Here is a 24,190-nt window from a genome sequence, read left to right as displayed (position 1 = left end):
ACACTCCTAACCTGGACCTTCAGGTATAAAAGGGGAAGCTCGACCCACCTTCATCACTTGAGTGCTAAGGAATAAAGGACAGGTCACAGACTGACCTTCTCTCAAGCATGGGTCTCGTGTGCATTTATACTGTAGAGTAAGGACGTATCAATGGCGACAAGAAACTGGGATTTAAACCACGCGAGCATGGCCACTAGCGGAACAGACGAGAGGTACTGTGTAAAGGAATGGTTGGGACAGAGATTCAACATTGTTAAAGCAGCACACAGTTCTCCAGGCAGGCAAGGGCAATCGGGCATGCCCCAACATGTAGTCGAACCCAGAGGGGGAGTTCGACAGAGACAATGGCAAGTTGAACGGCGATTCACGACATTGCAAGAGACAATGCGGCCAGTAATGGGACCATCAACACCTGTTAATGGCGCATTCAAGGACAGTCATAGGGGCAGTCAGGGACGATCGACTGGTAGGGACCTTTTGTTTCCAACAACAGCTCATGTTGGAGGCGTGGAGGCACACACTCAGCCGGAGTTTGCAGAGATGAGCAAAATACCTGCAGAAATTGCAGAAATGAATGCTGGGGGAAATCGCTGGAAGCTGAAGTTCAGCAAGTTCATGTGGAGCACGTATACAGTTCATACACCAGGACACCACCGATAATGATGAAAGTGCTCCTCAATGGCATCCCAGTATCAATGGAGCTAGACACGGGGGCCAGCCAGTCCCTGATGGGTATCAAACAGTTCGAAAAGTTGTGGGCGTCCAAGGCCAGGAGGCCAAAATTATCGTCGATTGACGCACAGCTACGGACTTACACAAAGCAGATCATTCCGGTGCTAGGCAGCGCCACGGTAGTCATAACCAACAAAGATTCGGAGAAAAGGTTGCCACTCTGGATTGTCCCAGGGGACGGTCCCGCACTACTGGGGAGGAGTTGGCTTGCTGTCATGAACTGGAAATGGGGCGATGTCAATGCAATTTCCTCTGTGGAGCGAGTATCATGCTCACAGATCCTGGACAAATTTGACTCATTATTTCAACCCGGCATCGGCATTTTCATGGGGGCCAAGGTAGTGATTCACATAAACCCGGATGCCAGGCCAGTCCACCACAAGGCCAGAGCGGTGCCGTACATGATGCGGGAAAAGATAGAAAGCGAATTGAACCGCCTGCTGAGGGAAGGCAGCATCTGAAAAAGGCGAAGTGCATCTTCCTAGCTCCAGAGGTAGAATTCCTGGGGATGAGGGTAGCAGCAGACGGGATCAGCCCTACTGCGTCCAAGACGGAAGCGATCCAGAGAGCACCCAGACCCCGTAACACGACGGAGCTGTGTTCGTTCTTGGGGCTCCTGAACTATTTTGGTAACTTTCTTCCCAAATTGAGCACGCTGCTAGAGCCGCTACACGTGCTCCTATGCAAAGGTCATGAATGGGTCTGGGGGAACAGCCAGGAAAGGGCTTTCAATAGAGCACGCAATTTGTTATGTTCCAACACTCTGTTAACACTATACGATCCATGTAAGAAACTTGTGTTAACGTGTGATGCATCGTCCTATGGTGTCGGGTGTGTGTTGCAGCATGTCAATGTCAAGGGTCAGTTACAGCCGGTAGCTTATGCCTCCAGGAGTCTTCCCAGGCAGAAAGGGGTTACGGGATGGTAGAAAAGGAAGCGCTCGCATGTGTATATGCTGTAAAGAAAATGCACCAGTACCTGTTTGGCAGGAAATTTGAGCTGGAGACAGATCACAAACCCCTAACATCCCTTTTGGCCGACAACAAGGCCATAAATGCAAACGCATCGGCCCGCATACAGAGGTGGGCACTCACATTAGCCGTCTACGACTATACAATTCGGCATCGACTGGGCATCGAAAACTGCGCCGATGCACTCAGCAGGTTCCCACTAGCCACCACTGAAGGGGCTACCGAGCACGCTGCTGAGATGGTCATGGCTGTTGAAGCTTTCGGAAGCGAAGGCTCACCCATGACAGCCCGTCAGATTAAAGTCTGGACAAATAGAGACCCGCTATTGTTTCTAGTCAAGAAATGTGTCCTGAATGGGGACTGGGCAGCCACGTACAGGGCATGCCCTGAGGAATTTAAACCATTTCACAGGCGCAGGGATGAACTCTCGATTCAGGCTGATTGCCTACTGTGGGGAAACCGCGTAGTCATGCCCCAGATGGGCAGAGAGGTGTTCATCAGAGAACTCCACAATGAGCACCCGGGTATTGTCATGATGAAGGCAATTGCCAGGTCACACATTTGGTGGCCAGGGATAGACGCAGATCTGGAACTTTGTGTTCGCAAGTGCAACACGTGTGCCCAGCTGGGCAATGCGCCCAGGGAAGCCCCCCTTAGCCCCTGGCCATGGCCCGCCAAGACTTGGTCACGCATCCATGTGGACTACGCAGGTCCTTTCATGGGAAAAATGTTTTTGGTTGTAGTAGACGCCTACTTCAAATGGATCGAGTGTGACATTTTAAATTCAAGCACAGCCTCTGCCACGGTAGAAAGTCTACGGGCAATGTTCGCCGCCCACGGTCTACCGGACGTCTTGGTCAGCGACAATGGCCCGTGCTTCACAAGCACTGAATTCCAGGACTTCATGGCAGGCAATGGAATTAACCATGTCAGAACGGCACCGTTCAAGCCGGCCTCAAACGGCCAGACAGAACGAGCAGTGCAGATAATCAAACAGGGGATGCTCAGAATCCAAGGGGGTTCCCTACAAAGGCGCTTATCACGCCACCTGTTGGCCTATAGATCCCGACCACACTCGCTCACAGGGGTTCCCCCTGCAGAGCTGCTAATGAAAAGGATGCTCAAAACCCGACTATCCCTTATACACCCCACCATGAAAGAAATTGTCGAGAGCAGGCGCCAGCCACAATATGACTACCATGACAGGAATGCGAGGGCACGATTTATTGATGTAAATGATCCTGTTTTTGTCCTCAACTACGCTGCAGGGCCCAAATGGCTCGCAGGCACTGTGAGTGCCAAAGAGAGAAATAAGATTCTGGTAGTTAAACTTACCAATGGACAAATCTGCCGCAAACACGTGGATCAAACAAAAAGGAGGTTCAGCAACCCCATAGAAGAAGCAGAGGAAGAACACGATGTAGAGTTCACTCCACCACAGGTGACAGAACACCGGAACCAAAGGGAGGAGAGCCCAGTCACTGTGGGCAATCTGGATAGGCCTGAGGCACCGCAAACAGCAGACACTCAGGCCAGCGCCCAACAACCGGAGCCCCAACTCAGGCGCTCGACAAGAGAGCGTAAACCACCAGAGAGACTCAACCTGTGATCCCAATAAGACTTTTGGGGGGAGGTGATGTCATGTATTCAACCAGCATTGTAACCCATGTATAATCTGACCTAAGTTGTACATTGTGAGAACAATGACCACTCGGTGGGAGACACTCCTAACCTGCACCTTCAGGTATAAAAGGGGAAGCTCCATCCACCTTCATCACTTGAGTGCTGAGGAATAAAGGACAGGTCACAGACTGACCTTCTCTCAAGCATGGGCCTCGTGTGCATTTATACTGTATAGTAAGGACGTATCACTTACTATACAGTACAAATGCACATGAGGCCCATACTAGAGAGAAGGTCACTCTGTGACCAGTAACCTTTATTTGCCAGCACTGAAGTGGAGAAGATGGGTGGAGCTTCCCCTTTTATACCTGAAAGTCCAGGTTAGGAGTGTCTCCCACACGTTCACCACCTAGTGGTTAGTGTTCTCATGGTGTACAACTTAGGTCAGTTTATACATGGATTGCAATGACAGTTGAGTACATGACACCTCATAACCAAAATTCTCCAGTCCAGGCAACATTCTTGTAAATCTCCTCTGCACCCTTTCCAGTGCAATCACATCTTTCCTGTAATGTGGTGACCAGAACTGCACACAGTGGCCTAAACAGTGATTTACACAGTTCAAGGATAACCTACTTTTTTTTCCTTTTTTTTTTTCGTTGCCAATCTTTCCAATTCTTTGTCAAATCACAAACGCCAGAGGTCACCCTGCACCTGTCAAGGATCACTCTGTGCCAATGCTCTTAGCCAAAAGGCCTAGAGCCACTGCACCGTTCCTGGAAGTACTGCAATACCAGGTTCGTGCCATGGAGGTGGGTGTGTGCCCCCCACCCACCTCCGTGGAGGTGGATGGGTCAAGCCACCCCAGGCTCTTGTATTGCATGCCTCGACTAATAAAGGCAAGTATTCCATATGCCTTCTTAACCACCTTATGTACCTGGCCTGCTACCTTTAGGGATCTGTGGACCTGCACTCCATGGTCCCTTTGTTTTTCTACACTTTTCAATGCAGTACCATTTAATGTGTATTCCCTTGCCTTGTTAGACCTCCCCAAATGCATTACCTCACACTTATCCAGATTGAATTCCATTTGCCACTATTTCGCCCACCTGACCAGTACTTTGATATCTTCCTGCAATCCGCAGCTTTCTTCTTCATTATCAACCACACGGCCTATTTTAGTGTCATCTGCAAACTTCTTAATCATACCCCCAACATTCAAGTCCAAGTCATTGATATCTACCACAAAAAGCAAGGGACCCAGTACTGAGCCCTGCGGAGCCCCACTGGATACAGCGCTCCAGTCATAAAAACACCCATCAACCATTACCCTTTGCTTCCTGCCTCTGAGCCAATTTTGGATTTAACTTGCCACTTTGCCCTGGATCCCATGGGCTTTTACTTTCGTGACCAGTCTGCCATGTGGGACCTTATCAAAAGCTTTGCTAAAATCCATACACACTGCATCATACACACTGCCCTCATCGATCCTCCTGGTTACCTCAGGAGGTAAAGGCTGAACAGGCTGGGGCTAAGACTGAGGGGTGATCTGATAGAGATCTTCAAGATTATGAAAGTATTTGATGGGGTAGGCGTAGTAAAGATGTTTCTACTTGTGATGGAGACCAAAACTAGGGGCCATAAATGTAAGATAGTTACCCATAAATCCAATAGAGAATTCAAGAGGAACTTCTTTACCCAAAGACTGGTAAGATTGTGGAGCTCATTACCACATGGATTGTTGAAGTGTACAGCATAGATGCAGTTAAGGGGCAGCTAGAATAATACATGAGGGAGAAAGCAATAGAAGGTTCTGCTGATGGGGTTAGATGAAGAAGGGTAGGCGGAGATTCATGTGGGGCATTAACACCGGCACAGACCAGTTGGGCCGAATGGCTTATTTTTGCACTGTACATTCTATGTAATAGGAGAATGATAGGCAGCTCACATCAGCAAAGACACGAAGAACCAAATGGTTTCCTTCTGCGGTGAAATTTCTATGATTCCATGAAATAATCCACTTCTAGGGTGGCTTCCAATTTGTAGGCAGTGCAATGTGAACAATTGCCAGATATGCTGCTGCATCTGTTCTGTTCTTCACACCTTATACAATCAATGAAAAAAAGTTTGCACTTGTGAAGGCAGAAACAATCTCACTTATACATGCTTCCTGCTGAGAACCTGCATTGTAAATGAAGCAGCTCCACTCCATACTGGATTTAACTCACAATACACAATCACATCAGTTGCAGCCTGTACGTGTGATGTGCAATATCACTCAGCGGCTTGATCGAGGACAAACCTCCTTCAGTTTTTTTTGCTGTTCCTAACCTTAAGTCATCAAATTTAATCAGTCAAGGGAAATAAATAACAATTTTAATAATTTCCCCATTTGAGATAACATCATCATCAAATGTTAAACAAATAATTAGCACTTTGGGTTTGAACGGTCTAAGCATCTTTTAAAATATGACTTCATTTTCCATTACAGAACATCTGGAAATTAAAATGAAATAAAACTTTAAATGTTCAAAGCATTATATATGAGGTGGAAACATAAAGATACACTAAACTGTATATAATTCTTAGCATTGAAGCCAAATGTTATGCTCCTACTTTAATATGATGCAAACTGTTATCACTCTAGCCATCGTGTTAAATTTGAAAGTAATATCAATAGAAATTTAAAATGTGATTAATATAAAATAATAATTTGACACTTTTCTGTGTGAAAATATTACAAGTGCAATGTAGTCGACTTCAGCATCTGTGGATATCAAGTGAAAGAGAATGGACCTAGTTCTGATTCCCTTACCACTCGCTGCAGGGTAGCCTGATTGTAACAGTCTCTACATCATTAATGGACAACAAGATGAAATTCTGTAGGGTGCTTGCCCAGGTGAACCATTCTCCAATGTCTTCAGGACAGGAGGAAGGGGTAAAAATTGCAGAAAAAATGTTCAGTCGATTGGAAGCGAATGTAATGAAATATAGTGATTGCTTAATCAGAAAAATACTGTGCTTTATAAAAAAAATTAAACATTATCTCACATCCTTGTCCTTATGGCGCAATCCTATTCTGAGCTCAGTCGACCACAGGAGTCACTGCACTTGGAGAACATCTCCATGGATACTAAACGCCATCTAGTGGACTAGCAGAGACAGAACTGTTTGGAATGAAATTTATTATCAAAAGGAATGATGAAGACTATAAACTGATTTACAATCCATTCAAGAACACAAGCAAAGTCTGGAAAGGCCATTCCTCTGATAGCATAACACTCCCATCACAGGTTCTAACTGTATTTTGAAGAATTACAATTGTTTTTGCCTCTATTGCACTGCTTGAAAGATTATTCCAAACATTTACCACTCATTGTACAGAGATTATATCAGATATCAGAAGCAACACCCTTAACTTCACTCCCTAATACAAACTTGCTTTTTGACATGATATAATCATGAAATGATTAAATTTGAAATATGAAATGCCAACTCCTGTTAATATGCTTAAGTTCTGGGATGTGGGCTTTCACCAGCCGGATGAATTACTGCTAATGAAACTATGCTGAGCAGTGCACTGTGAGGTGATTGTTTTATATATTTGTTTAACAGTTCTCCAGCTACCCCTACCGCCTATCCCCGCTGCCCAGTTTCCCTCCCTGTGCACTCTCCTCTGTCTCATCTTACTTCCTCCCCCTCCCCTTTGTCCTTCCCGCTACCTTCCCCTTCAGCCATCATACCTCTGCTCTGCAGCTCTGCTCCTGCCATACTTGCTGGTGCCATTAATTCCAAAAGTGCAGTGACTTCTTATGTACTTCATCTCTCTTCCATTTTCTAAGCCCATTCTACCTTCTCTCTCTTAGCCCCACCCTCTGGTCTCCAGAGCCAGTCCTACCTGCGCTATGTTTGAATTATCCCCCAACTCTCGAAGCCAACTCAACCTAAACACTGCACATTCTTCAATGTGCAATGCTAGAGGATACAGACTAGCATATTATTAAAATGGGTATGTATGTCTGTTTCCATTGAAAAGTCCGATGTAATCCTTTTGTCTGTGGTCCATAGGTAACACTGTAATAGGATTTCCCAATGTTGATGTGACACTTCATAACGTTCTGTTATTGTTTTGCGTTTTCTTGCAGTTGCTACAGAAGTACGGAGTGGTGCCGCAAAGGAATTTTTTTTAGATATAAAGTATCTTCTGACCCTCACTTTGACCCTGTTTCAACCCACATTTTCTACATCATATAGATCGCCTACATCCACTGCCGATCTCCACCCATGCCTCATCTTTTCTGGTGCCGAAACCCTTATCCATGCTTCTGTTACCTCCAGACTCGACTATTCCAGTGCTCTCCTGGCCCGCCTCCCTTCCTCCACCTTCTATAAATTTCAGCTCATCCGAAACTCTGCTGTCTGTCCCCTAATCTACACCAAGCTCACCCATCACTCTTGTGCTCACTGACCTACATTAGCTCCTAATCCACCAACTCCTCAAATTTAAAATTCTCATCCTTGTGTTCAAAATCATTTCATTGCCTCATCCCTCCCTAGCTCTGTAACCTCCTCAAGCCCGACAATCCTCGGAGAACTCTGCTTTCATTCAACTCTTTGTAATTCTCTAACCTGGAGGGCTGTGGATGCTCAATGAGTATATTCAAGACTGAGATTGATACATTTTAGGGCACTAAGGGAATCATGGGATATGGGAATAGGTTGTTATAGAAGTTCAGCCATGATCTTATTAAATGGCAGAGCAGGCTCGAGGGGCCGTATGGCCTACTCCTGCTCCTACTTCTTAAATTCTTGCGTTCTGGCCTCTTACGCATCTTCCACTCCCTTCACATCAGCAATGGTAATAGTGCCTTCAGCCGTCTAAGCCTTAAGCTCTGGAATTTCCTTCCTAAACATCTCCGCCTCTCTTTCTTCCTTTAAATCCCTCGTCAAATCCCTGTTTGACCAATCTTTTAGTCACCCTTCCTAATATCTCCTTCTTTGGCTCAGTGTCAATTTTTGTCTCATCAAGCTTCTGTGAAGTGCCTTGGGACATTTTCCTATGTTAAAGATGCTATATAAATGCAAGTTGTTGGTGAAACACAAGTGCAGTATTGAGGTTGAGTTAGCTTAGAGCATAGGGTAACATTTACGGTACACTATTGTTAATATTTACACCTCAGGAAAAGGCCGATGACATACAAAGCTCTGGAAATCCTTGGTATGCATAGTCTGAATGTTTCCATTGTATGTTAATGATGGTTATTCATATTTGCTCCAAAAGTGGACATTTACCTGTTACAATAGCCAAAGCTAAAAGACATAGAGGTAGATTTTCATCTTCATTGCCAGGCCATTAAATCAATGGAATAAAAATCAGGCAGGCTCTATAACCGGTGTGCAACCTCCCCTACCAGATTACTGCCCAAGCAGTGAAGATGAAAATCTACCCCATATTATTTCCTCTAACTGGGAGCAATCCATTGGAGGTGCATTTCATGTTTTAAACTTACTTTTCACTATATTCCGTTGTTGTCCCTGGTCCTATTTTCACAGCTTACTTTGAAGTAGTAATCAGGATTTACCTGAAACACCTTCTTCCCGCACTGCTTTGCTAATCTTTCTTCATAGCTCTTCCCTTTGTATGTGGGATTAGTCTTATTGCTCTTCTCTGTAAACTTTCCAGTGCAATTATATATATTTTTTGTGGCATGATGACCAAAACTGAAACTGAAAATTAGAAAGTCTTTGAATAACCTCTCCAGTTTTACATTTTATTATTCTGGTTGTATATCCTAGCATTTTAGACTTTCTTAATAGTTTTGTTACATTGTCAGGACATTGTAAAGTGAAGTAAAATAAACTGTTAATTCCAGGTTCATTTTATGTCTCCTCATGCTAATTGAATTCCATTCATTGTGTGCTTGTGACCCATATGCACAAAATTTACATTTATCAGTATTAAATTTCATTTTTCCCAGTTGCATATCTAATCTAAGACCTTTTACAGATTGTTAACTGAATCCTCTGTCTCTACTTTTCTTCCTAATATAGTGTTGTAAAAAATTTGCAAACTAAAAATTGATCACAGTCTGTAAGTCTGCATACAAGTGATATTTATTTTTCACAGCGAGCCTTCCCCCAAAGGCTACATTATTAAACTAAAACGATTGAGCCTCACACCAACTCAGTGAGAGTTAATAGCTCTGCAAATTGCCAGCTGCCACTGGGGGGATAAAAATCAGTGAACATCATAGGCCGAGGAGGTCACTTATCAATCTGCATTTGAGAGAGTATAGGCAAAGGGCTGAGCTCTCTCTGGATTTCACAAAAATATTTGCATTATAATTATGTAAATAGAACAGTATTGCGGAAACTGTTATTTTCACAACTTCTTGGTGTGTGTCTTACAGATACAGCATTAACAAATGAATTAAATCGATAACAAAAAGTGAAATACACTCAGCCTTGACACATACTTTTTACTATCAGATTACATGTATTTTCATTCTGTCCTAAAATTATACACAGTATAAACTGTTCCGTGTATGTAAAGGTATATATATAATTATATTTTGTATGGACTGGGAATACCATTCCTGGTGTTGTTTCTTTTGCTCCTGAGGTACCAGTGACTGGACTTTTGGAACCTTCATCAATGAACAGAAAACATCCAGCAATGGAGAACATATGGTGTGGTCATGCCATACATTGTGAATGCCTTTATTTAATATGTGGTTACTGTGATGCTTGTCACAAGTGTACTGTGCTCAGCACATGGTATCTACATACAGGTACCTTCATGGGTTTACAGGACTGCTCCATCCTGTGGGTGTGGGGAGGGAGGGGGGGAACCTGTTCCTAGAAGGGTCTTACAGCTAACAGATTCAAGTGGGTGTACCTCCCAGGGGAGTATGGTCTTCTCACAGAATCTTTCTCCATTGTTGCAATTTCTGGGACTGGTACTTGTTATATTACAGATGTTAAGCGTAAGGCTTCATATGCCTCAGTGAATACATTGACTATATCCTGGAGTTCAGCCTCTGAATGTGCACAGACGCAGGCATCGTCCGCATACTGCAGCTCAACAACAGAGGTTGGGGTGATCTTGGACTGGCCTGGAGGCGGCGTAGGTTAAACAGCTTCCCACTGGTTCTGTAGTTTAGTTCCACTCCAGCGGGACTCCCCCACTGACACCTGGGAGACCCTGGCCGCAGACCACCCGAGGTGGAGAAAGTCCATCCGGGAGGGTGTTGAGCACTTCAAGTCTCAACGCAAAGAGCGTGAAGAGGCCAAACGCAGGCAGCGGAAGGAGCACGCGGCAAACCAGCCCCACCGACCACTTCTCTCGACAAATGTCTGTCCCACCTGTAACAGGGTCTGTGGCTCTCGTATCGGACTGTTCAGCCATCAAAGAACTCACTTTGGGAGTGCAAGCAAGTCCACCTCGATTCCGAGGGACTGCCTATGATGATGACTTGTTATATATGCAGATTATAGATATACTATTTGTGTAGTCACTGTATAGTTGCATAAGATGGAGACTTGTTTCCATGATGTACTTTCAATAAGGTTTACACTGTGTATATACTATGCTGGCACCACTAGAGGGTGCAACTGGTGGAGACTGGGGTTTCCTGCCCTGGTGGCAGGGGCTGTATAAAAGGGGGAGCCACCATGCGGCTGCCTCACTCTGGAGTTATAAGTAAAGGACCAAGGTCACTACAGTTTGAGAACAACACATTGCCTCGTGGAGTCATTCATAAGTACACTACAGACATAATAATTGGCAACGAGAATACGGACTTTCACACAATTATGGCTATCTTTGGCACACTAAAAGACTTCGCAGAGGGTGATGATTGAAATGCTTTCACAGAAAGGCTTGAGCTATATTTTGTGGCAAACGACCTGGCAGGGGAGACGGACGCATCGGCGGAGAAGCGCAAGGCTATACTGCTGACCAGTTGTGGGCCCAAGGTCTACCGCCTCGTCAGGGACTTGCTGGCACCCACGAAGGCTAAGGATAAGACATGCGATGAGCTGACTGAACTAATTCGCGACCAACTAAAACCAAAAGAGAGCATCCTCACGACCAGGCACAGGTTCTACACTCACTGCAGACCTGAGGGCGAGGAGATTGCAAAATATGCTGCCAACCTCAGGAGACTTGCGGCACCGTGTGATTTTTGCATGCACCTCAACGAAGCATTGCGAGACACCTTCGTTATAGGAATTGGCCATGAGGGCCTCCTTCACAAGTTATTATCTGCCGATACCACAGTCAACTTGCAGAAGGCCATCAGCATCAGTCAGGCATTCATGACCTCGACCTGCAGCACCAAGCAAATTATTCATCTTGTGGACTCAAACCCGGCAAGTACTGTACACAGAATGGTGCCATTCACAGGCAAGACTGTAGAAAGTGGCTCTGCCCAGGGCAGAGAGCACAGACCGCAGGGTTCCAGAACTCAGAGTCCACCGAGGGTTCCAATCGAGTAGCACCATGCTGGCGTTGCAGAGGAAACCTTAGGGCTCACCAGTGTCGGTTTGCTGAGTATGTATGCAAAGCCTGTAACATGAAGGGCCAACTCCAGCGTATGTGTAAAACAAATACGACTCACCGTCTAGCAGAGGAGTCGGTAGATGACTTTGAATCCAGTGGGGAGTATGATGATTTGGCCAGAGAGGCAGCTCAGCCCCAAGAAGAAGTGTATGGAGTGTATACCTGCACCACCGATTGTCCTCCAGTGAAGATAAACGGCGTTCCAGTCTTCATGGAAGTGGACACGGCAGAGAGCCAGTCAGTGATGGGCCAGGATGCCTTTGAGGGGCTATGGAACAAAAAAAGACCCGAGCTGGTTCCAGTACAGAAAAGGTGCATACCTACACCAGGAGCTGATCCCAGTCCTTGATAGTGCGGATGTAAGTGTAATCCATAATGGCATGGTGCACAGGTTACCTCTGTGGATTGTTGCAGGTGATGGTCCAACGCTACTCGGAAGAAGGTGGATGGGGAAGATCCAGTGGAAATGGGAAGACCTCTTCACTCCAGCAATCGATGTCCCCCGTGCTCAGAGGCAGAGCAAAACCTCACCTTCGCTTGGGCCAGGCACCAGAGAACAGACCAGCGCAGCACCTGAGGCACAGACAATCCATCGACTGCGTGGCAATGATCCGACTGGAATGACTTAAAAGTACCTTCCCGGCTCCAGTGGCAGGACTCCTGGGGAGGAAGATCAAATTCACAGGCACTCTTCCAGCTTTTGTGGCAGAATCGCGGGAGAGAAGGATCAAGGCAGTCGACCTCGAGGACAGAGACAAGATGGCGTCCCTGCTGCAGCGAGGTGCAGCGTGGCTGAAAAAAAAGATAGCCGCGGCCAGACCACGAGGTGCAACGCTGAGGGACCAACACATGGTGTCTAACAAAGGATTTGATTGGGGTAAAGCCAGCAGGGTTCTCTTAAAGGAGACCTGCAACCAACTGAACTTAAAGAGACATTGTATGCATGGCAATCAATGTAACGAACTGATTAAGAATGTAAAGAACAAAATGTTGTTGCAAGATGTCGGGAATAGAGTGTCCCCAAAAGTAGCAAGCGAGTGAATTTGGGAGGGTAAAGGCGCTGATCCTGATGCCCTGTCCCAGGTGTCCCCTCAAGTTATAGGCCAGCGACCTCAGGATGGTGAAGGCACTGATCCTGATAACCTGCCCCAAGTCTATCCCACGCTGCAGGCACCCGATGGCACTATTCGCCACGGACCTGGAAACGAAAATAGCGGCAATACGTGCAGTCAGCCGCTGTTGCCACCCGGGTGGAGACGGCGCAGCCCCCAGACCCAGTCACTACCTCGGCCATGTCCGGGAACGAAAGGTCAGAACCAACGAGTTCCCCAAACGGGACCTGGAACAGCCAGGTTCCCAACACCATTAGAGAGCAGAAGATTCTGCAGCCCTCAAAGGAGGACAGGGAGGCCACATACATCTGTGGTTCTGCCCACCACGAGGCCATGGCAAAGGCCCTGAGTCCTGGCAAGGTGAGCAAACCAAGCCCACTCCGCTAGCAGGGGGCACAGTGCCGCCATCAGACGACTAGGGCCCCATCCGGTTGCTCTGGAACTAGTGCCCTCGCATACCTGTACTGCTACCTCAGTACTGACCATGACTGAACCATGAATGCAATCTACCCAATCCTGGCACACGACCGTAAAACGTAACGAATGTAAGTCACTGAACCAAGGTGTCACGATACAAATTGAAAAATGTTTTTTTTTTTCTTCCTTTCTTTGTACTTGCACTGTGTATAATCCTGTATGTTACTGCAGAAGATAAAGGTACGCGGAGTCAGAGGAAATGTATTAGCATGGATAGAGAATTGGCTGGCGAACAGAAAGCAGAGAGTCGGGATAAATGGGTTCTTTTCGGGTTGGAAATCGGTGGTTAGTGGTGTGCCAGAGGGATCGGTGCTGGGACCACAACTGTTTACAATATACATAGATGACCTGAAAGAGGGGACAGAGTGTAGTGTAACAAAAGTTGCAGATGACACAAAGATTAGTGGGAAAGCGGGTTGTGTAGAGGACACAGAAAGGCTGCAAAGAGATTTAGATAGGTTAAGCGAATGGGCTAAGGTTTGGCAGATGGAATACAATATCGGAAAGTGTGAGGTCATCCACCTTGGGAAAAATAACAGTAAAAGGGAATATTATTTGAATGGGGAGAAATTACAACATGCTGCGGTGCAGAGGGACCTGGGGGTCCTTGTGCATGAATCCCAAAAAGTTAGTTTGCAGGTGCAGCAGGTAATGGAATGGAATGTTGGCCTTCATTGTGAGAGGGATGGAGTACAAAAGCAGGGAGGTCCTTCTGCAACTGTATAGGGTATTGGTGAGGCCGCACCTGGAGTACTGCGTGCAGTTTTGGTCACCTTAATTAAGGAAGGATATACTAGCTTTGGAGGGGGTACAGAGACGATTCACGAGACTGATTCCGGAGATGAGGGGGTTACCTTATGATGATAGATTGAGTAGACTGGGTCTTTACTCATTGGAGTTCAGAAGGATGAGGGGTGATCTTATAGAAACATTTAAAATAATGAAAGGGATAGACAAGATCGAGGCAGAGAGGTTGTTTCCACTGGTCGGGGAGACTAGAACTAGGGGGCACAGCCTCAAAATATGGGGGAGCCAATTTAAAACCGAGTTGAGAAGGAATTTCTTCTCCCAGAGGGTTGTGAATCTGTGGAATTCTCTGCCCAAGGAAGCAGTTGAGACTAGCTCATTGAATGTATTCAAGTCACAGATAGATTTTTAACCAATAAGGGAATTAAGGGTTACGGGGAGCGGGCGGGTAAGTGGAGCGGAGTCCACGGCCAGATCAGCCATGATCTTGTTAAATGGCGGAGCAGGCTCGAGGGGCTAGATGGCCTACTCCTGTTCCTAATTCTTATGTTCTTATGATAATGTAACGGGCCAGCTGCATGATCTCGCTGGAGGTGGGGGGGTGGAGAAATGGATATATGTAGCCATGGATCACACCCAGAACCCACTGGAACCTCCACTGCATCATCGAACCATCCAAACTGGTAACCACGACCCAATGTTGTGGCAAAAGGACTTGGGGCTTAACAGGGAGAGAGCCAAGCCAAAGCACAGCCAAGGTGCAAGGGCTAGTGGCACTGAAGTCTGGGGAGAGCTAAGCCAGAGCACATAGTGCAAAGGTAATTGGCACAAAGGACTTGGGGGAGAGTGATGTTATATATGCAGACTGTAGATATACTCTCTGTGTAGTTTTTTTTAATTTCAAAATATACTTTATTCATAAAAAGAATCTGTACAGTACATTCAATGGCATTTCATTACATTTCGCTGCGGTCAGCAATCCCATACAATACATCTGGGTGCTGACGGCAGTTCCGTTCGTTACATTTCTCGTTTTTCTGTTCAACTGCGATTCAGTACAATAAACAGGGTACATTGTGGTACATTTACACAAATTACATTTCATGTGTTACAATACAGTGCCCGGAATGGGTGACGGTACATTTACATTTTTTCTTTTCAAACATGCATTTCATAACACACCTTGCATTGTACATGGCACGACATTGGTGTTTACAGATTTGGTGCTCTATGTACACAAAGTGTAAATTACAAATACAGCCCGAGGGAGTTTGGTGCTGATTTCTGCCCCCGGGTTTTCCGTGGCGGAAGGGCTTTAGACTGTGGCCCTTCCCCACCATGCCTTTGCGGCGACTGCACCAATTTTCAGTGCGTCCCTCAGCACGTATTCCTGGATCTTGGATTGCGCCAGTCTGCAACATGCGGACGTGGTCATCTCCTTGTTCTGGAAGACCAGCAAGTTTCGGCAAGACCAAAGAGCGTCTTTGACCGAGTTGATGGCCCTCCAGCAGCAGGTGATGTCTGTCTCGGTGTGTGTCACTGGGAACAGCCCGTAGAGCACAGAGTCCTGTGTTACGGAGCTGCTTGGGATGAACCTCGACAGCAACCACTGCATCTCTTTCCAGACCTGCGTTGCAAAGGCGCAATCCTGAAGGAGATGGGTGACAGTCTCGTCCGCCCCGCAGCCGGCCCGGGGGCACCGTGCCGTGCTGCTGAGGCGTCGGCTGTGCATGAACACTCTGACGGGTAGGGCCCTCCTCACCGCCAACCAAGCTACGTCTTGGTGCTTGTGTGTAAGCTTTGGCGATGAGATGTTCTGCCAAACAAGTTCGACAGTCCGCTCAGGGAACCACCCGACAGGGTCCACCATCTCCTTCTTTCGTAGGGCGTCCAGGACCTTACGTGCTGACCACTGTTTGATGGCCTTGTGGTCAAAGGGGTTTCTTTTGAAGAACTTTTCCACGAAGGACAGGTGGACAGGCATGGTCCAACTGGTGGGGGCGTTTCGCGGCAGCGTGGCCAGACCCATCCTTCTCAACAATGGGGACAGGTAGAACCTCAGCACGTAGTGACACTTGGTGTTTGCGTACTGGGGGGCTGTGCATAGCTTGATGCAGCCGCACACAAAGGTGGCCATCAGGATGAGGGCCACGTTCGGAACGTCCTTTCCTCCACTGTCCAGAGATTTGTACATCGTGTCTCTGCGGACACGGTCCATTTTGGATCTCCAGACAAAGTGGAAGGCGGCTCGGGTGACTGCCGCGGCGCAGGAGCGTGAGATGGGCCAGACCTGCGCCACGTACAACAACACCGAGAGCACCTCACTCCTGATGACCAGGTTCTTGCCTGTGATGGAAAGGGAGCGCTGCTCCCAAAATGCCAGTTTCTGTCTGACCTTGGCAATGCGCTCGTCCCAGTTTTTGGCGCACGCCCCATCCGCTCCGAACCATATTCCCAGCACCTTCAGGAAATCTGGCTTGACGGTGAAGGGAATGGAGGCTCGGTCGGTCCAGTGACCAAAGAGCATGGCCTCGCTTTTGGTGCGGTTGACCTTTGCTCCCGAGGCCAGTTCAAACTGGTCGCAGATTGCGAGCAATCTGCGGACCGACTGCGGGTCCAAGCAAAAGACGGCGACGTCGTCCATGTATAGGGAGGTTTTGACCTGGGCGCCTCCGCTGCCTGGGATCGTCACCCCTCTGATGCCCGCATCCTTCCTGATGGACTCGGCAAAGGGCTCAATACAACACACAAACAAGACAAACGAGAGAGGACAGCCCTGCCTGACTCCAGATCTGATTGGAAAGCTTTGAGTTTCCCACCCGTTGATTAGAACTGCACGACTGATGTCTGTGTAGAGCAGTTTGACCCAATTTCGGATGCCCTCCCCGAATCCCATTTTGGAGAGCACGTCCATCAGGTACGTGTGCGATATCCTGTCAAAGGCTTTCTCCTGGTCTAAGCTGATTAAACAGGTGTTCACCCTCCTGTCCCGCACGTAGGCGATCGTATCTCTGAGTAGCGCGAGGCTATCAGAGATCTTCCTGCCGGGGACAGCGCAGGTCTGGTCCGGGTGAATCACCAGCTCAAGGGCAGACTTGACCCTGTTGGCGATGACCTTTGACAGGATCTTGTAGTCCACATTGAGCAGCGAAATGGGCCGCCAGTTTTTGATTTCCTCCCTCTCCCCCTTCTGCTTGTAGATGAGGGTGATGATGCCTTTCCTCACCGATTCTGACATGCTGCCGGCCAGAAGCATACCTCCATACACTTCCAGCAGGTCCGGGCCTATCCAGTCCCACAGAGCCGAGTACAACTCGACCGGTAAGCCATCGCTTCCGGGAGTTTTATTCGTCTCGAAGGACCGGACGGCCTTTGTCAGCTCGTCCAGAGTTAGCGGGTGGTCCAGACTCTCTCGCTTGCCGTCGTCTAAGACCTCCGTAATAGACGACAGGAAAGACTGGGAGGCCGCACGGTCTGTGGGCTTGACGTCGTACAGCCTGGCATAGAAGGATTCGCTGATCCTCTGCATGTCAGGCTGCGAAGACGTCACAGAACCGTCTTCTTCCTTTAGGCTGGTGATCACAGAGCTCCCCCTGTGTACCTTTTGGAAGAAGAAACGCGAACACGTCTCATCCTGCTCGACGGAGCGGACTCTGGATCGGAAGATGATCTTGGAGGACTCTGAGGCAAAGAGCGAGGCATGCTGGCCCTTCACCTCTTCAAGTTCCTCCGCGACATCGACCCCCATCGACTGCAGCAGGAGCAGGTTTTGCATATTCGTCTGGAGTTGGGACAATTCCCTCTGTCTCCCTCTCGCCTCCTGAACACCTTTGAGGATGAAGAACCTCTTGATGTTCATCTTGATTGTTTCCCACCAGTGCATCAGGGAATCGCAGAGGGGTTTTACGGTTCTCCAACCGTTGTAATCCCTCTTGAGTTCCTCAATGTTTTCCGGAGTCAACAGTTTCACGTTCAGCTTCCTTATCCCTCTGCCAACTTTCTGGTTTTCCTGTGTGTGACAGTCGGCCAGTAGGAGGCAGTGGTCAGAGAAGAACACCGGCGTGACATCGGTGGATCTGACCTTGAGCGTGTGGGACACAAACAGGAAGTCAATTCTGGAACGGACAGACCCGTCTGGTCTCGACCAGGTGTATCTGCACGGTGCTCCGTCTGCAGGGTTGCTGAAGACGTCGCACAGCTTGGCATCTTTTACCGCATCCATCAGGAGTTTGGACGTGGCGTCCAGTTTGCTGTCGGCTCTGCTGGATCGTCCAGCCGCATCGATGATGCAGTTGAAGTCACCGCCCAGAATGACCGGCCTGGACGTTGCCAGTAACAGTGGGAGCTGCTGGAAGAGGGCCAGCCTCTCGTTCTTCACAGCTGGAGCGTAAACATTAATTAACCTGAGAGGGGAGTTTTTGTACATTACATCTGCTACGAGGAGGCGGCCGCCCACCATCTCCTTAACTTCGGTGATGGTGAAGTGGCCTCCCCGCAGCAGAATGCCCAAGCCGGAAGCTCGGCTGTCGTTGCCCCCTGACCAAATGGATGGTCCATGGGTCCACCATCGTGACCACTGCCGGTAACTGCTGAAGTGCGGCAGACCGCACTCCTGCAAGAACAGCAGGTCCGCTTTGACCTTGGCGAGGTACCCCAAGGTGGAAACACATCGCGTCGTCGATTTCACGCTACGCACATTAATACTAGCAATTTTTAAATCCATTTTAAAGCTATGTTTTACATTTACATACATTGCAGTTCAGATGCATCGTTTTCAATTTCAGGTAAATCGTTTTCAATTCCCCCATATTCCACAATGGCGATTTCCAGCATGTGTAAGTTATTACTATCCACATCAAATTCAACATTTACTGCACCTGGGGTGGCGTGGTCATCGTCGTCCTCTGCTGTGGAGATGTTTTGACCAGGGGACTGCTGCGGTTCTGTGATTAAGTCCTCAATGTTCTCTGCACAGTCCTCGCCTGGTGTTGGTGGTTCCCCCTTTCCCTCAGTCGCGGCAGTGTCGAGCTGGTGTGCGTCGATCGCTGCGTCGCTCCCGGTGTTCCGGAGGTGGGGTGTGCTGGGTACTTCGCTGCTCCCGTTATCCCGGGGCTGGTCTGCGTTGGTTACTCCTTCGCTCCCGGTGTCCCGGAGCTCATGTGCGCTGGGCCCTTCGTTGCTCTCAGGTTCCTGGGGCAGGGCTGTGTTGGTCGCTTCCCTGCTCCCGGTTTCCTGTGGCCGTGGGATGGCGCATTGCCTCTTCTTCAGGCGGTGGCACTTTTCCTCATCAGACAAGCTGCCGTCGCTGGTTTCTGCTGAGCTTGGTGGTCGCCTCTTGGCCTTGCGCCTTTTCCTTACTGTCTGCCATTCCGCTTCCTCGTCTGATGTCTGCTCGGCTCTGGGTTCGGTGCTCTGGGGGCGAGGTTCGCTGCTGGCTGCTGGTGGCTCGCAGCTCGCGGTAGCAGTGTTCTCTTCCTCGCCGTCTTGTCCCGAGTTCATGGTCGGGGGGAGGGTGCGGCTCTCCTCTGGAGGGTTGTGTTCGTCAGCTTCCTCCTCCTCTGGTGCAAAGTTCTTTGCTGCCTGCGCATAGCTGCGATTGCGTTTGGGGCAGTTTTTGTAAAGGTGCCCAGCCAGACCACAGAGGTTGCAGCACTTGGTCTCCTTGCAGTCTTTTGTCTGGTGGCTCTCGTTCTTGCAGTTTCAGCAGATGACAGTCTTGCAGCTTGCCGCCACATGGCCTGCCTTCCCGCAGGTGCGGCACACGTTGGGTTGGCCAGCGTACACCATGTAGCCCCGGCTTCCTCCGATGGAAAAGCTGGAGGGTGGGTGCAGGATGGTTCCGCTGGCGTCCACCTTCATGGTGACCTGGATCTGGCGCTTGCTGGTCCATATTCCGTGCCCGTCTTTCAAGTCACTGCTGCTTCCTGCTCCATCGACAAACCTGTTGAGGAAAGTCAGCACATCGATGACGGGGATGTGGGGGTCGTACATTTGCACTGTGATAGTGCGTCTTCTCTGCGACAGGAGGGTGAACAGCGGCTCCCAAGTTAGCACTGAGCGCACCGGTTCACTCGCCTCCTTCAAACCCTTCAGGAACTTCAGGCAGAGGGTGATGGTTCTGAAGGTCACATCGAAGTAACCTCTCTTCGGGAGGTCCTGCAAGGCGAAGACGTCGGCGACTTTCATGCCACATGTTCCCAGCAGGATTTTCTTCACAAAACGTTCCCGGTTGATCATTGTCTGTCCTTCCACTTTCTTTACCGTCACTCAGATGGTGTTTCGGACTCCCTGGTTCGCCGCTCGGTTGGCCGCCATCCGGGTTGCAGATTCCTCCTTTCGCTGTGAGCTTTGGCCGAAGCCTTCAACCTGGCGGTGCCCCAGTCACGGGCGGACCTCCAGGCCCGCCCCTTGACAGGCCCAAAGGCCCGTCGAATCATCAGTCGACATGCAGATTTTGTCTCCTCTCTCCAATTGGCGCCTGGCTCAAGCCAAAGGCCAGAGCCAGCAAAACTGGAAAAACGAGTTTCTGCAGTCAGTCGATTTGCATATGAATTTTTTTTTTTCGTTGCCAATCTTTCCAATTCTTTGTCAAATCACAAACGCCAGAGGTCACCTTGCACACATCAAGGATCACTCTGCACCAATGCTCTTAGCCAAAAGGCCTAGAGCCACTGCACCGTTCCTGGAAGTACTGCAATACCAGGTTCGTGCCATGGAGATGGATGGGTCAGGCCCCCCACACACCTCCGTGGAGGTGGATGGGTCAATCCACCCCACCCACCTCCTATCTATGATCAACAGGTACTCCACTTGATCTTAGCCAAAAGGCAAAAGGACTTGCGGCTTAACAGGGAGAGAGCCAAGCCAAAGCACAGCCAAGGTGCAAGGGCTAGTGGCACTTAAGTCTGGGGAGAGCTAAGCCAGAGCACATAGTGCAAAGGTAATTGGCACAAAGGACTTGGGGGAGAGTGATGTTATATATGCAGACTGTAGATATACTCTCTGTGTAGTTACTGTATAGTTGCATAAGATGGAGAATTGTTTACCTGATGTACTTTCAATAAGGTTTACACTGTGTATATACATTCTGGCACCACTAGAGGGTGCAACTGGTGGAGACTGGGGTTTCCTGTCCTGCCCTGGTGGCAGGGACTGTATAAAAGGGGAGCCACCATGCGGCTGCCTCACTCTGGAGTTACGAGTAAAGGACCAAGGTCACCACACGTTGAAAAGAAAAATGTAAATGTACCGTCACCCATTCCGTGTACTGTATAGTGACACGTGTAATGTAATTTGTTGAATGTACTACAATGTATCCCGTATTGTACCAAATTGTACTTGAACTGAAAAGCAAGGAAATGTATCGAACGGAACTGCCGTCAGCACCCAAATGTAGTGTATGGGATTGCTGACCGCAGCTAAATGTACTGAACAGCTTTTGAATGTACTGTACACATTTTTATATGAATAAAGCATATTTTGAAATAAAAAAATACACACTTTGAGTACAACACATTGGCCTCGTGGAGTCATTCATAAGTACACTACAAACATAATAGTATTGAAAGCTAGTTTGACATAAAAAAGCAAACTGATCATTTTTAGTAAATAACCTGATAGCAATTATGAATCTCGGGGTGTTTGTTGTTCATTTGCTGTGCTAAATCATGCATACAACATACCAATTAATTCACATAATTTCATACCCAGGATGTGAATTATAGTGGGTGTACATTTTGCCTCCCTCTTTATTTCCAAAATGACACCTGCCATTATTGGACAGTCTGAGCTTTGCTTGCAATTTGAATTGACAATAGCTGCCAGGTTTAGGTTTCCCTGTATGTGAGGGTCTGCACTATGTCAGGGGTTGATGTCCATTTGGTAATTCATTTTAACTGTCGCACCATATTTGGCTCATATCCTAATGGCAACAGAATACCAACATTGCAAGCAGCTTTTTATAAGATGGCCTCAGAAACCATTTGTATATTATTGTTGACTTGCCTTCATACTGTTGCGCAAATCATTGAACTCCCTGACCTGAACAGTGTGGAAGATTGCACAAAATGGCTCACTCATGTTTGTACTTGCGTATGGCAAACTTGACTTTATCGGACCTGTAAAAAATCTCACTAATTAGGAATGCCACACTCAATTTTAGTTTTTGACTGATTTTAATGTATGTTAAAATTAAAATAGCTCCATAATTCAAAAGGGATTTGTAATCGGCCTCATTGTGAGGATAACAAATGAGTTTAGGACTGATCTCAACATTAGCTAAATTGTAAAAGGTTTAACGATCAGACCCCATTTAAATAAATGGGACGGTATTCGTGATTAATTATTTTGATAGAGATAAACAACATATAAATGAGAGTAAGTCCTGATTGGTGAGAAGTGGCAGGTCTGTGCTCGAGGATAATAACTTACTCCGGACAACAGGGTGCGTAACACGCCTGGCACCAACAGCAATAGACAAAAACAGACATCCACTCTTCTCTTTGCCCCACCTTATGATAACAAAAAAAGAGCAAATAAAAGATAAACGTAGGCACGCCATCTTGTAACGGAGGGAGGGGTATGCCTTTGGGGTTGTAATTGTCCGGCTAGGAACGGCAATCGGACCAGCTCTCAATGTTGGCGCCGGTTGGTTGTCCGAGCCCGAGCGCTGGTTACCAGGGAAACGCCGTCTCCAGGAGACCGAGCCGTGGCAACCGGAGCGATGGCGAGAGACTGCGGGCTTGCCCTGGCCCTCATACCGCTGCTGTGTCTGGTTGTGCTGGCGAGGAGCACAGAGAGCAAGGTACGGGGCGAGAAGGTAGCGGGCCGCCGGCGAATAGCCCAGCCAGCCCTGGGGGGGGGGGGCAACAATCCCCTCCTCTCCTGTGGAGACGGATCGGTGCCGGCCGCCCGGCCGCCCCCGGGACTAAGGTTCAGGAGCGGCGTATCAAGGGCCCCATCAGCCAACGTGGGCTGGAGCTGGAGTTACTGGTGAGGCGGGAGCTGCAGTTTGCTCGCCGCCGCCGTGTGCGGTTTGCAGCTCTGCCCTGTCTCGTCAGGAGTAACCATCATCTTTTTGTTTTTCTGATCCGTCACTCAACGCACACCCCGAGCGACGCCGGTACATTGTTTTATTGCTTTACAGGCTGTGCCACTCCTTTCTGATCATGGATGCCAACGTTGACAACTCTGCATACTGATTATTTTTAAAGTTTAATTCTGTTAATTTAAGACCTGGATAGCGAGGAGACCTGACGTAAGATAAATATCTTCCTTTGTTAGCATCCAAATGCTAATTTGATTAAACTGGTTGGAAAATAATTCTCATTGGTGCAGTTGTATGCCTCACTGGTTTCCACCAAAGCATACATTGTCTCGTGATTTTTGAGAAGTAAAGTTCAAACTGAGCTACAGGAAATCACACGCTTAACTTGTTTACGAGTTTTATAGCTCAAGTGATAAACTTTTATATGATATACACTAAAGAATGGGACGAAAACATGGTAGCCTATCTACTGGGGTGTTGATATACAACATTAAAAAAATTACTCCCGTATAATTTGCAGTTGAAATATGAATGTCCCAAATGTTTATTCCTCTATTTTTACGGTAAATTATTGCAAACACATAACCTTTGAGAAAAATATTTTTTCATAACATAAGAACATAAGAAATAGGAGCAGGAGTAGGCTATTTGGCCCCTTGAGCTTGCTTTGCCATTTAATAAGATCATGGCTGATCTGATCATGGACTCAGCTCCACTTCCCTCAGTTTTAAATGGGAGGCCCCTTATTCTGAGACTATACCCTAGTTTTAGTTTCCCCTATGAGTGGAAATATCCTCTCTGCATCCACTGTGTCGAGCCCCCTCATTATCTTACATGGTTCGATAAGATCACCTCTCATTCTTCTGAACTCTAATGAGTATAATAGGCTCAACCTATTTTCATATCAATCCCCTGAACT

At 47.8% G+C, this 24,190-nt stretch overlaps 1 protein-coding gene, 1 long non-coding RNA gene and 1 pseudogene across 4 annotated transcripts in view; 1 reads left to right on the top strand and 2 right to left on the bottom strand.

Annotated features, from left to right (window-relative positions):
- Positions 1 to 5,971: 5,971 nt before the first annotated feature.
- Positions 5,972 to 22,910, bottom strand: LOC139280282 (uncharacterized). The gene is made up of 3 exons (XR_011596652.1): positions 22,656 to 22,910; positions 8,837 to 9,053; positions 5,972 to 6,244 (listed from the first exon to the last, which is right to left on the bottom strand). It is a non-coding gene; the product is annotated as an uncharacterized lncRNA (long non-coding RNA).
- LOC139280404 (U2 spliceosomal RNA) lies at positions 20,892 to 21,064 on the bottom strand (annotated as a pseudogene).
- The window catches only part of tmem9b (TMEM9 domain family, member B), a 76,152-nt gene continuing 74,709 nt past the window's right edge, over positions 22,748 to 24,190 (top strand). Inside the window, exon 1 of one of the 3 annotated variants that reach the window (XM_070899960.1) lies at positions 22,748 to 23,028. In XM_070899960.1, the coding sequence (XP_070756061.1) occupies positions 22,948 to 23,028 (81 nt within the window). In that variant the 5' untranslated portion in view covers positions 22,748 to 22,947. The remainder of the gene's footprint in view (positions 23,029 to 24,190) is intronic. The other 2 variants (XM_070899959.1, XM_070899958.1) reach the window with 2 other exon arrangements.

Source organism: Pristiophorus japonicus, chromosome 14 (genome assembly GCF_044704955.1).
Source record: "Pristiophorus japonicus isolate sPriJap1 chromosome 14, sPriJap1.hap1, whole genome shotgun sequence".
Taxonomy (NCBI): domain Eukaryota; kingdom Metazoa; phylum Chordata; class Chondrichthyes; family Pristiophoridae; genus Pristiophorus; species Pristiophorus japonicus.
Note: the sequence above shows the minus strand (reverse complement) of the source record. Positions and strands in the feature narration are given on the sequence as shown.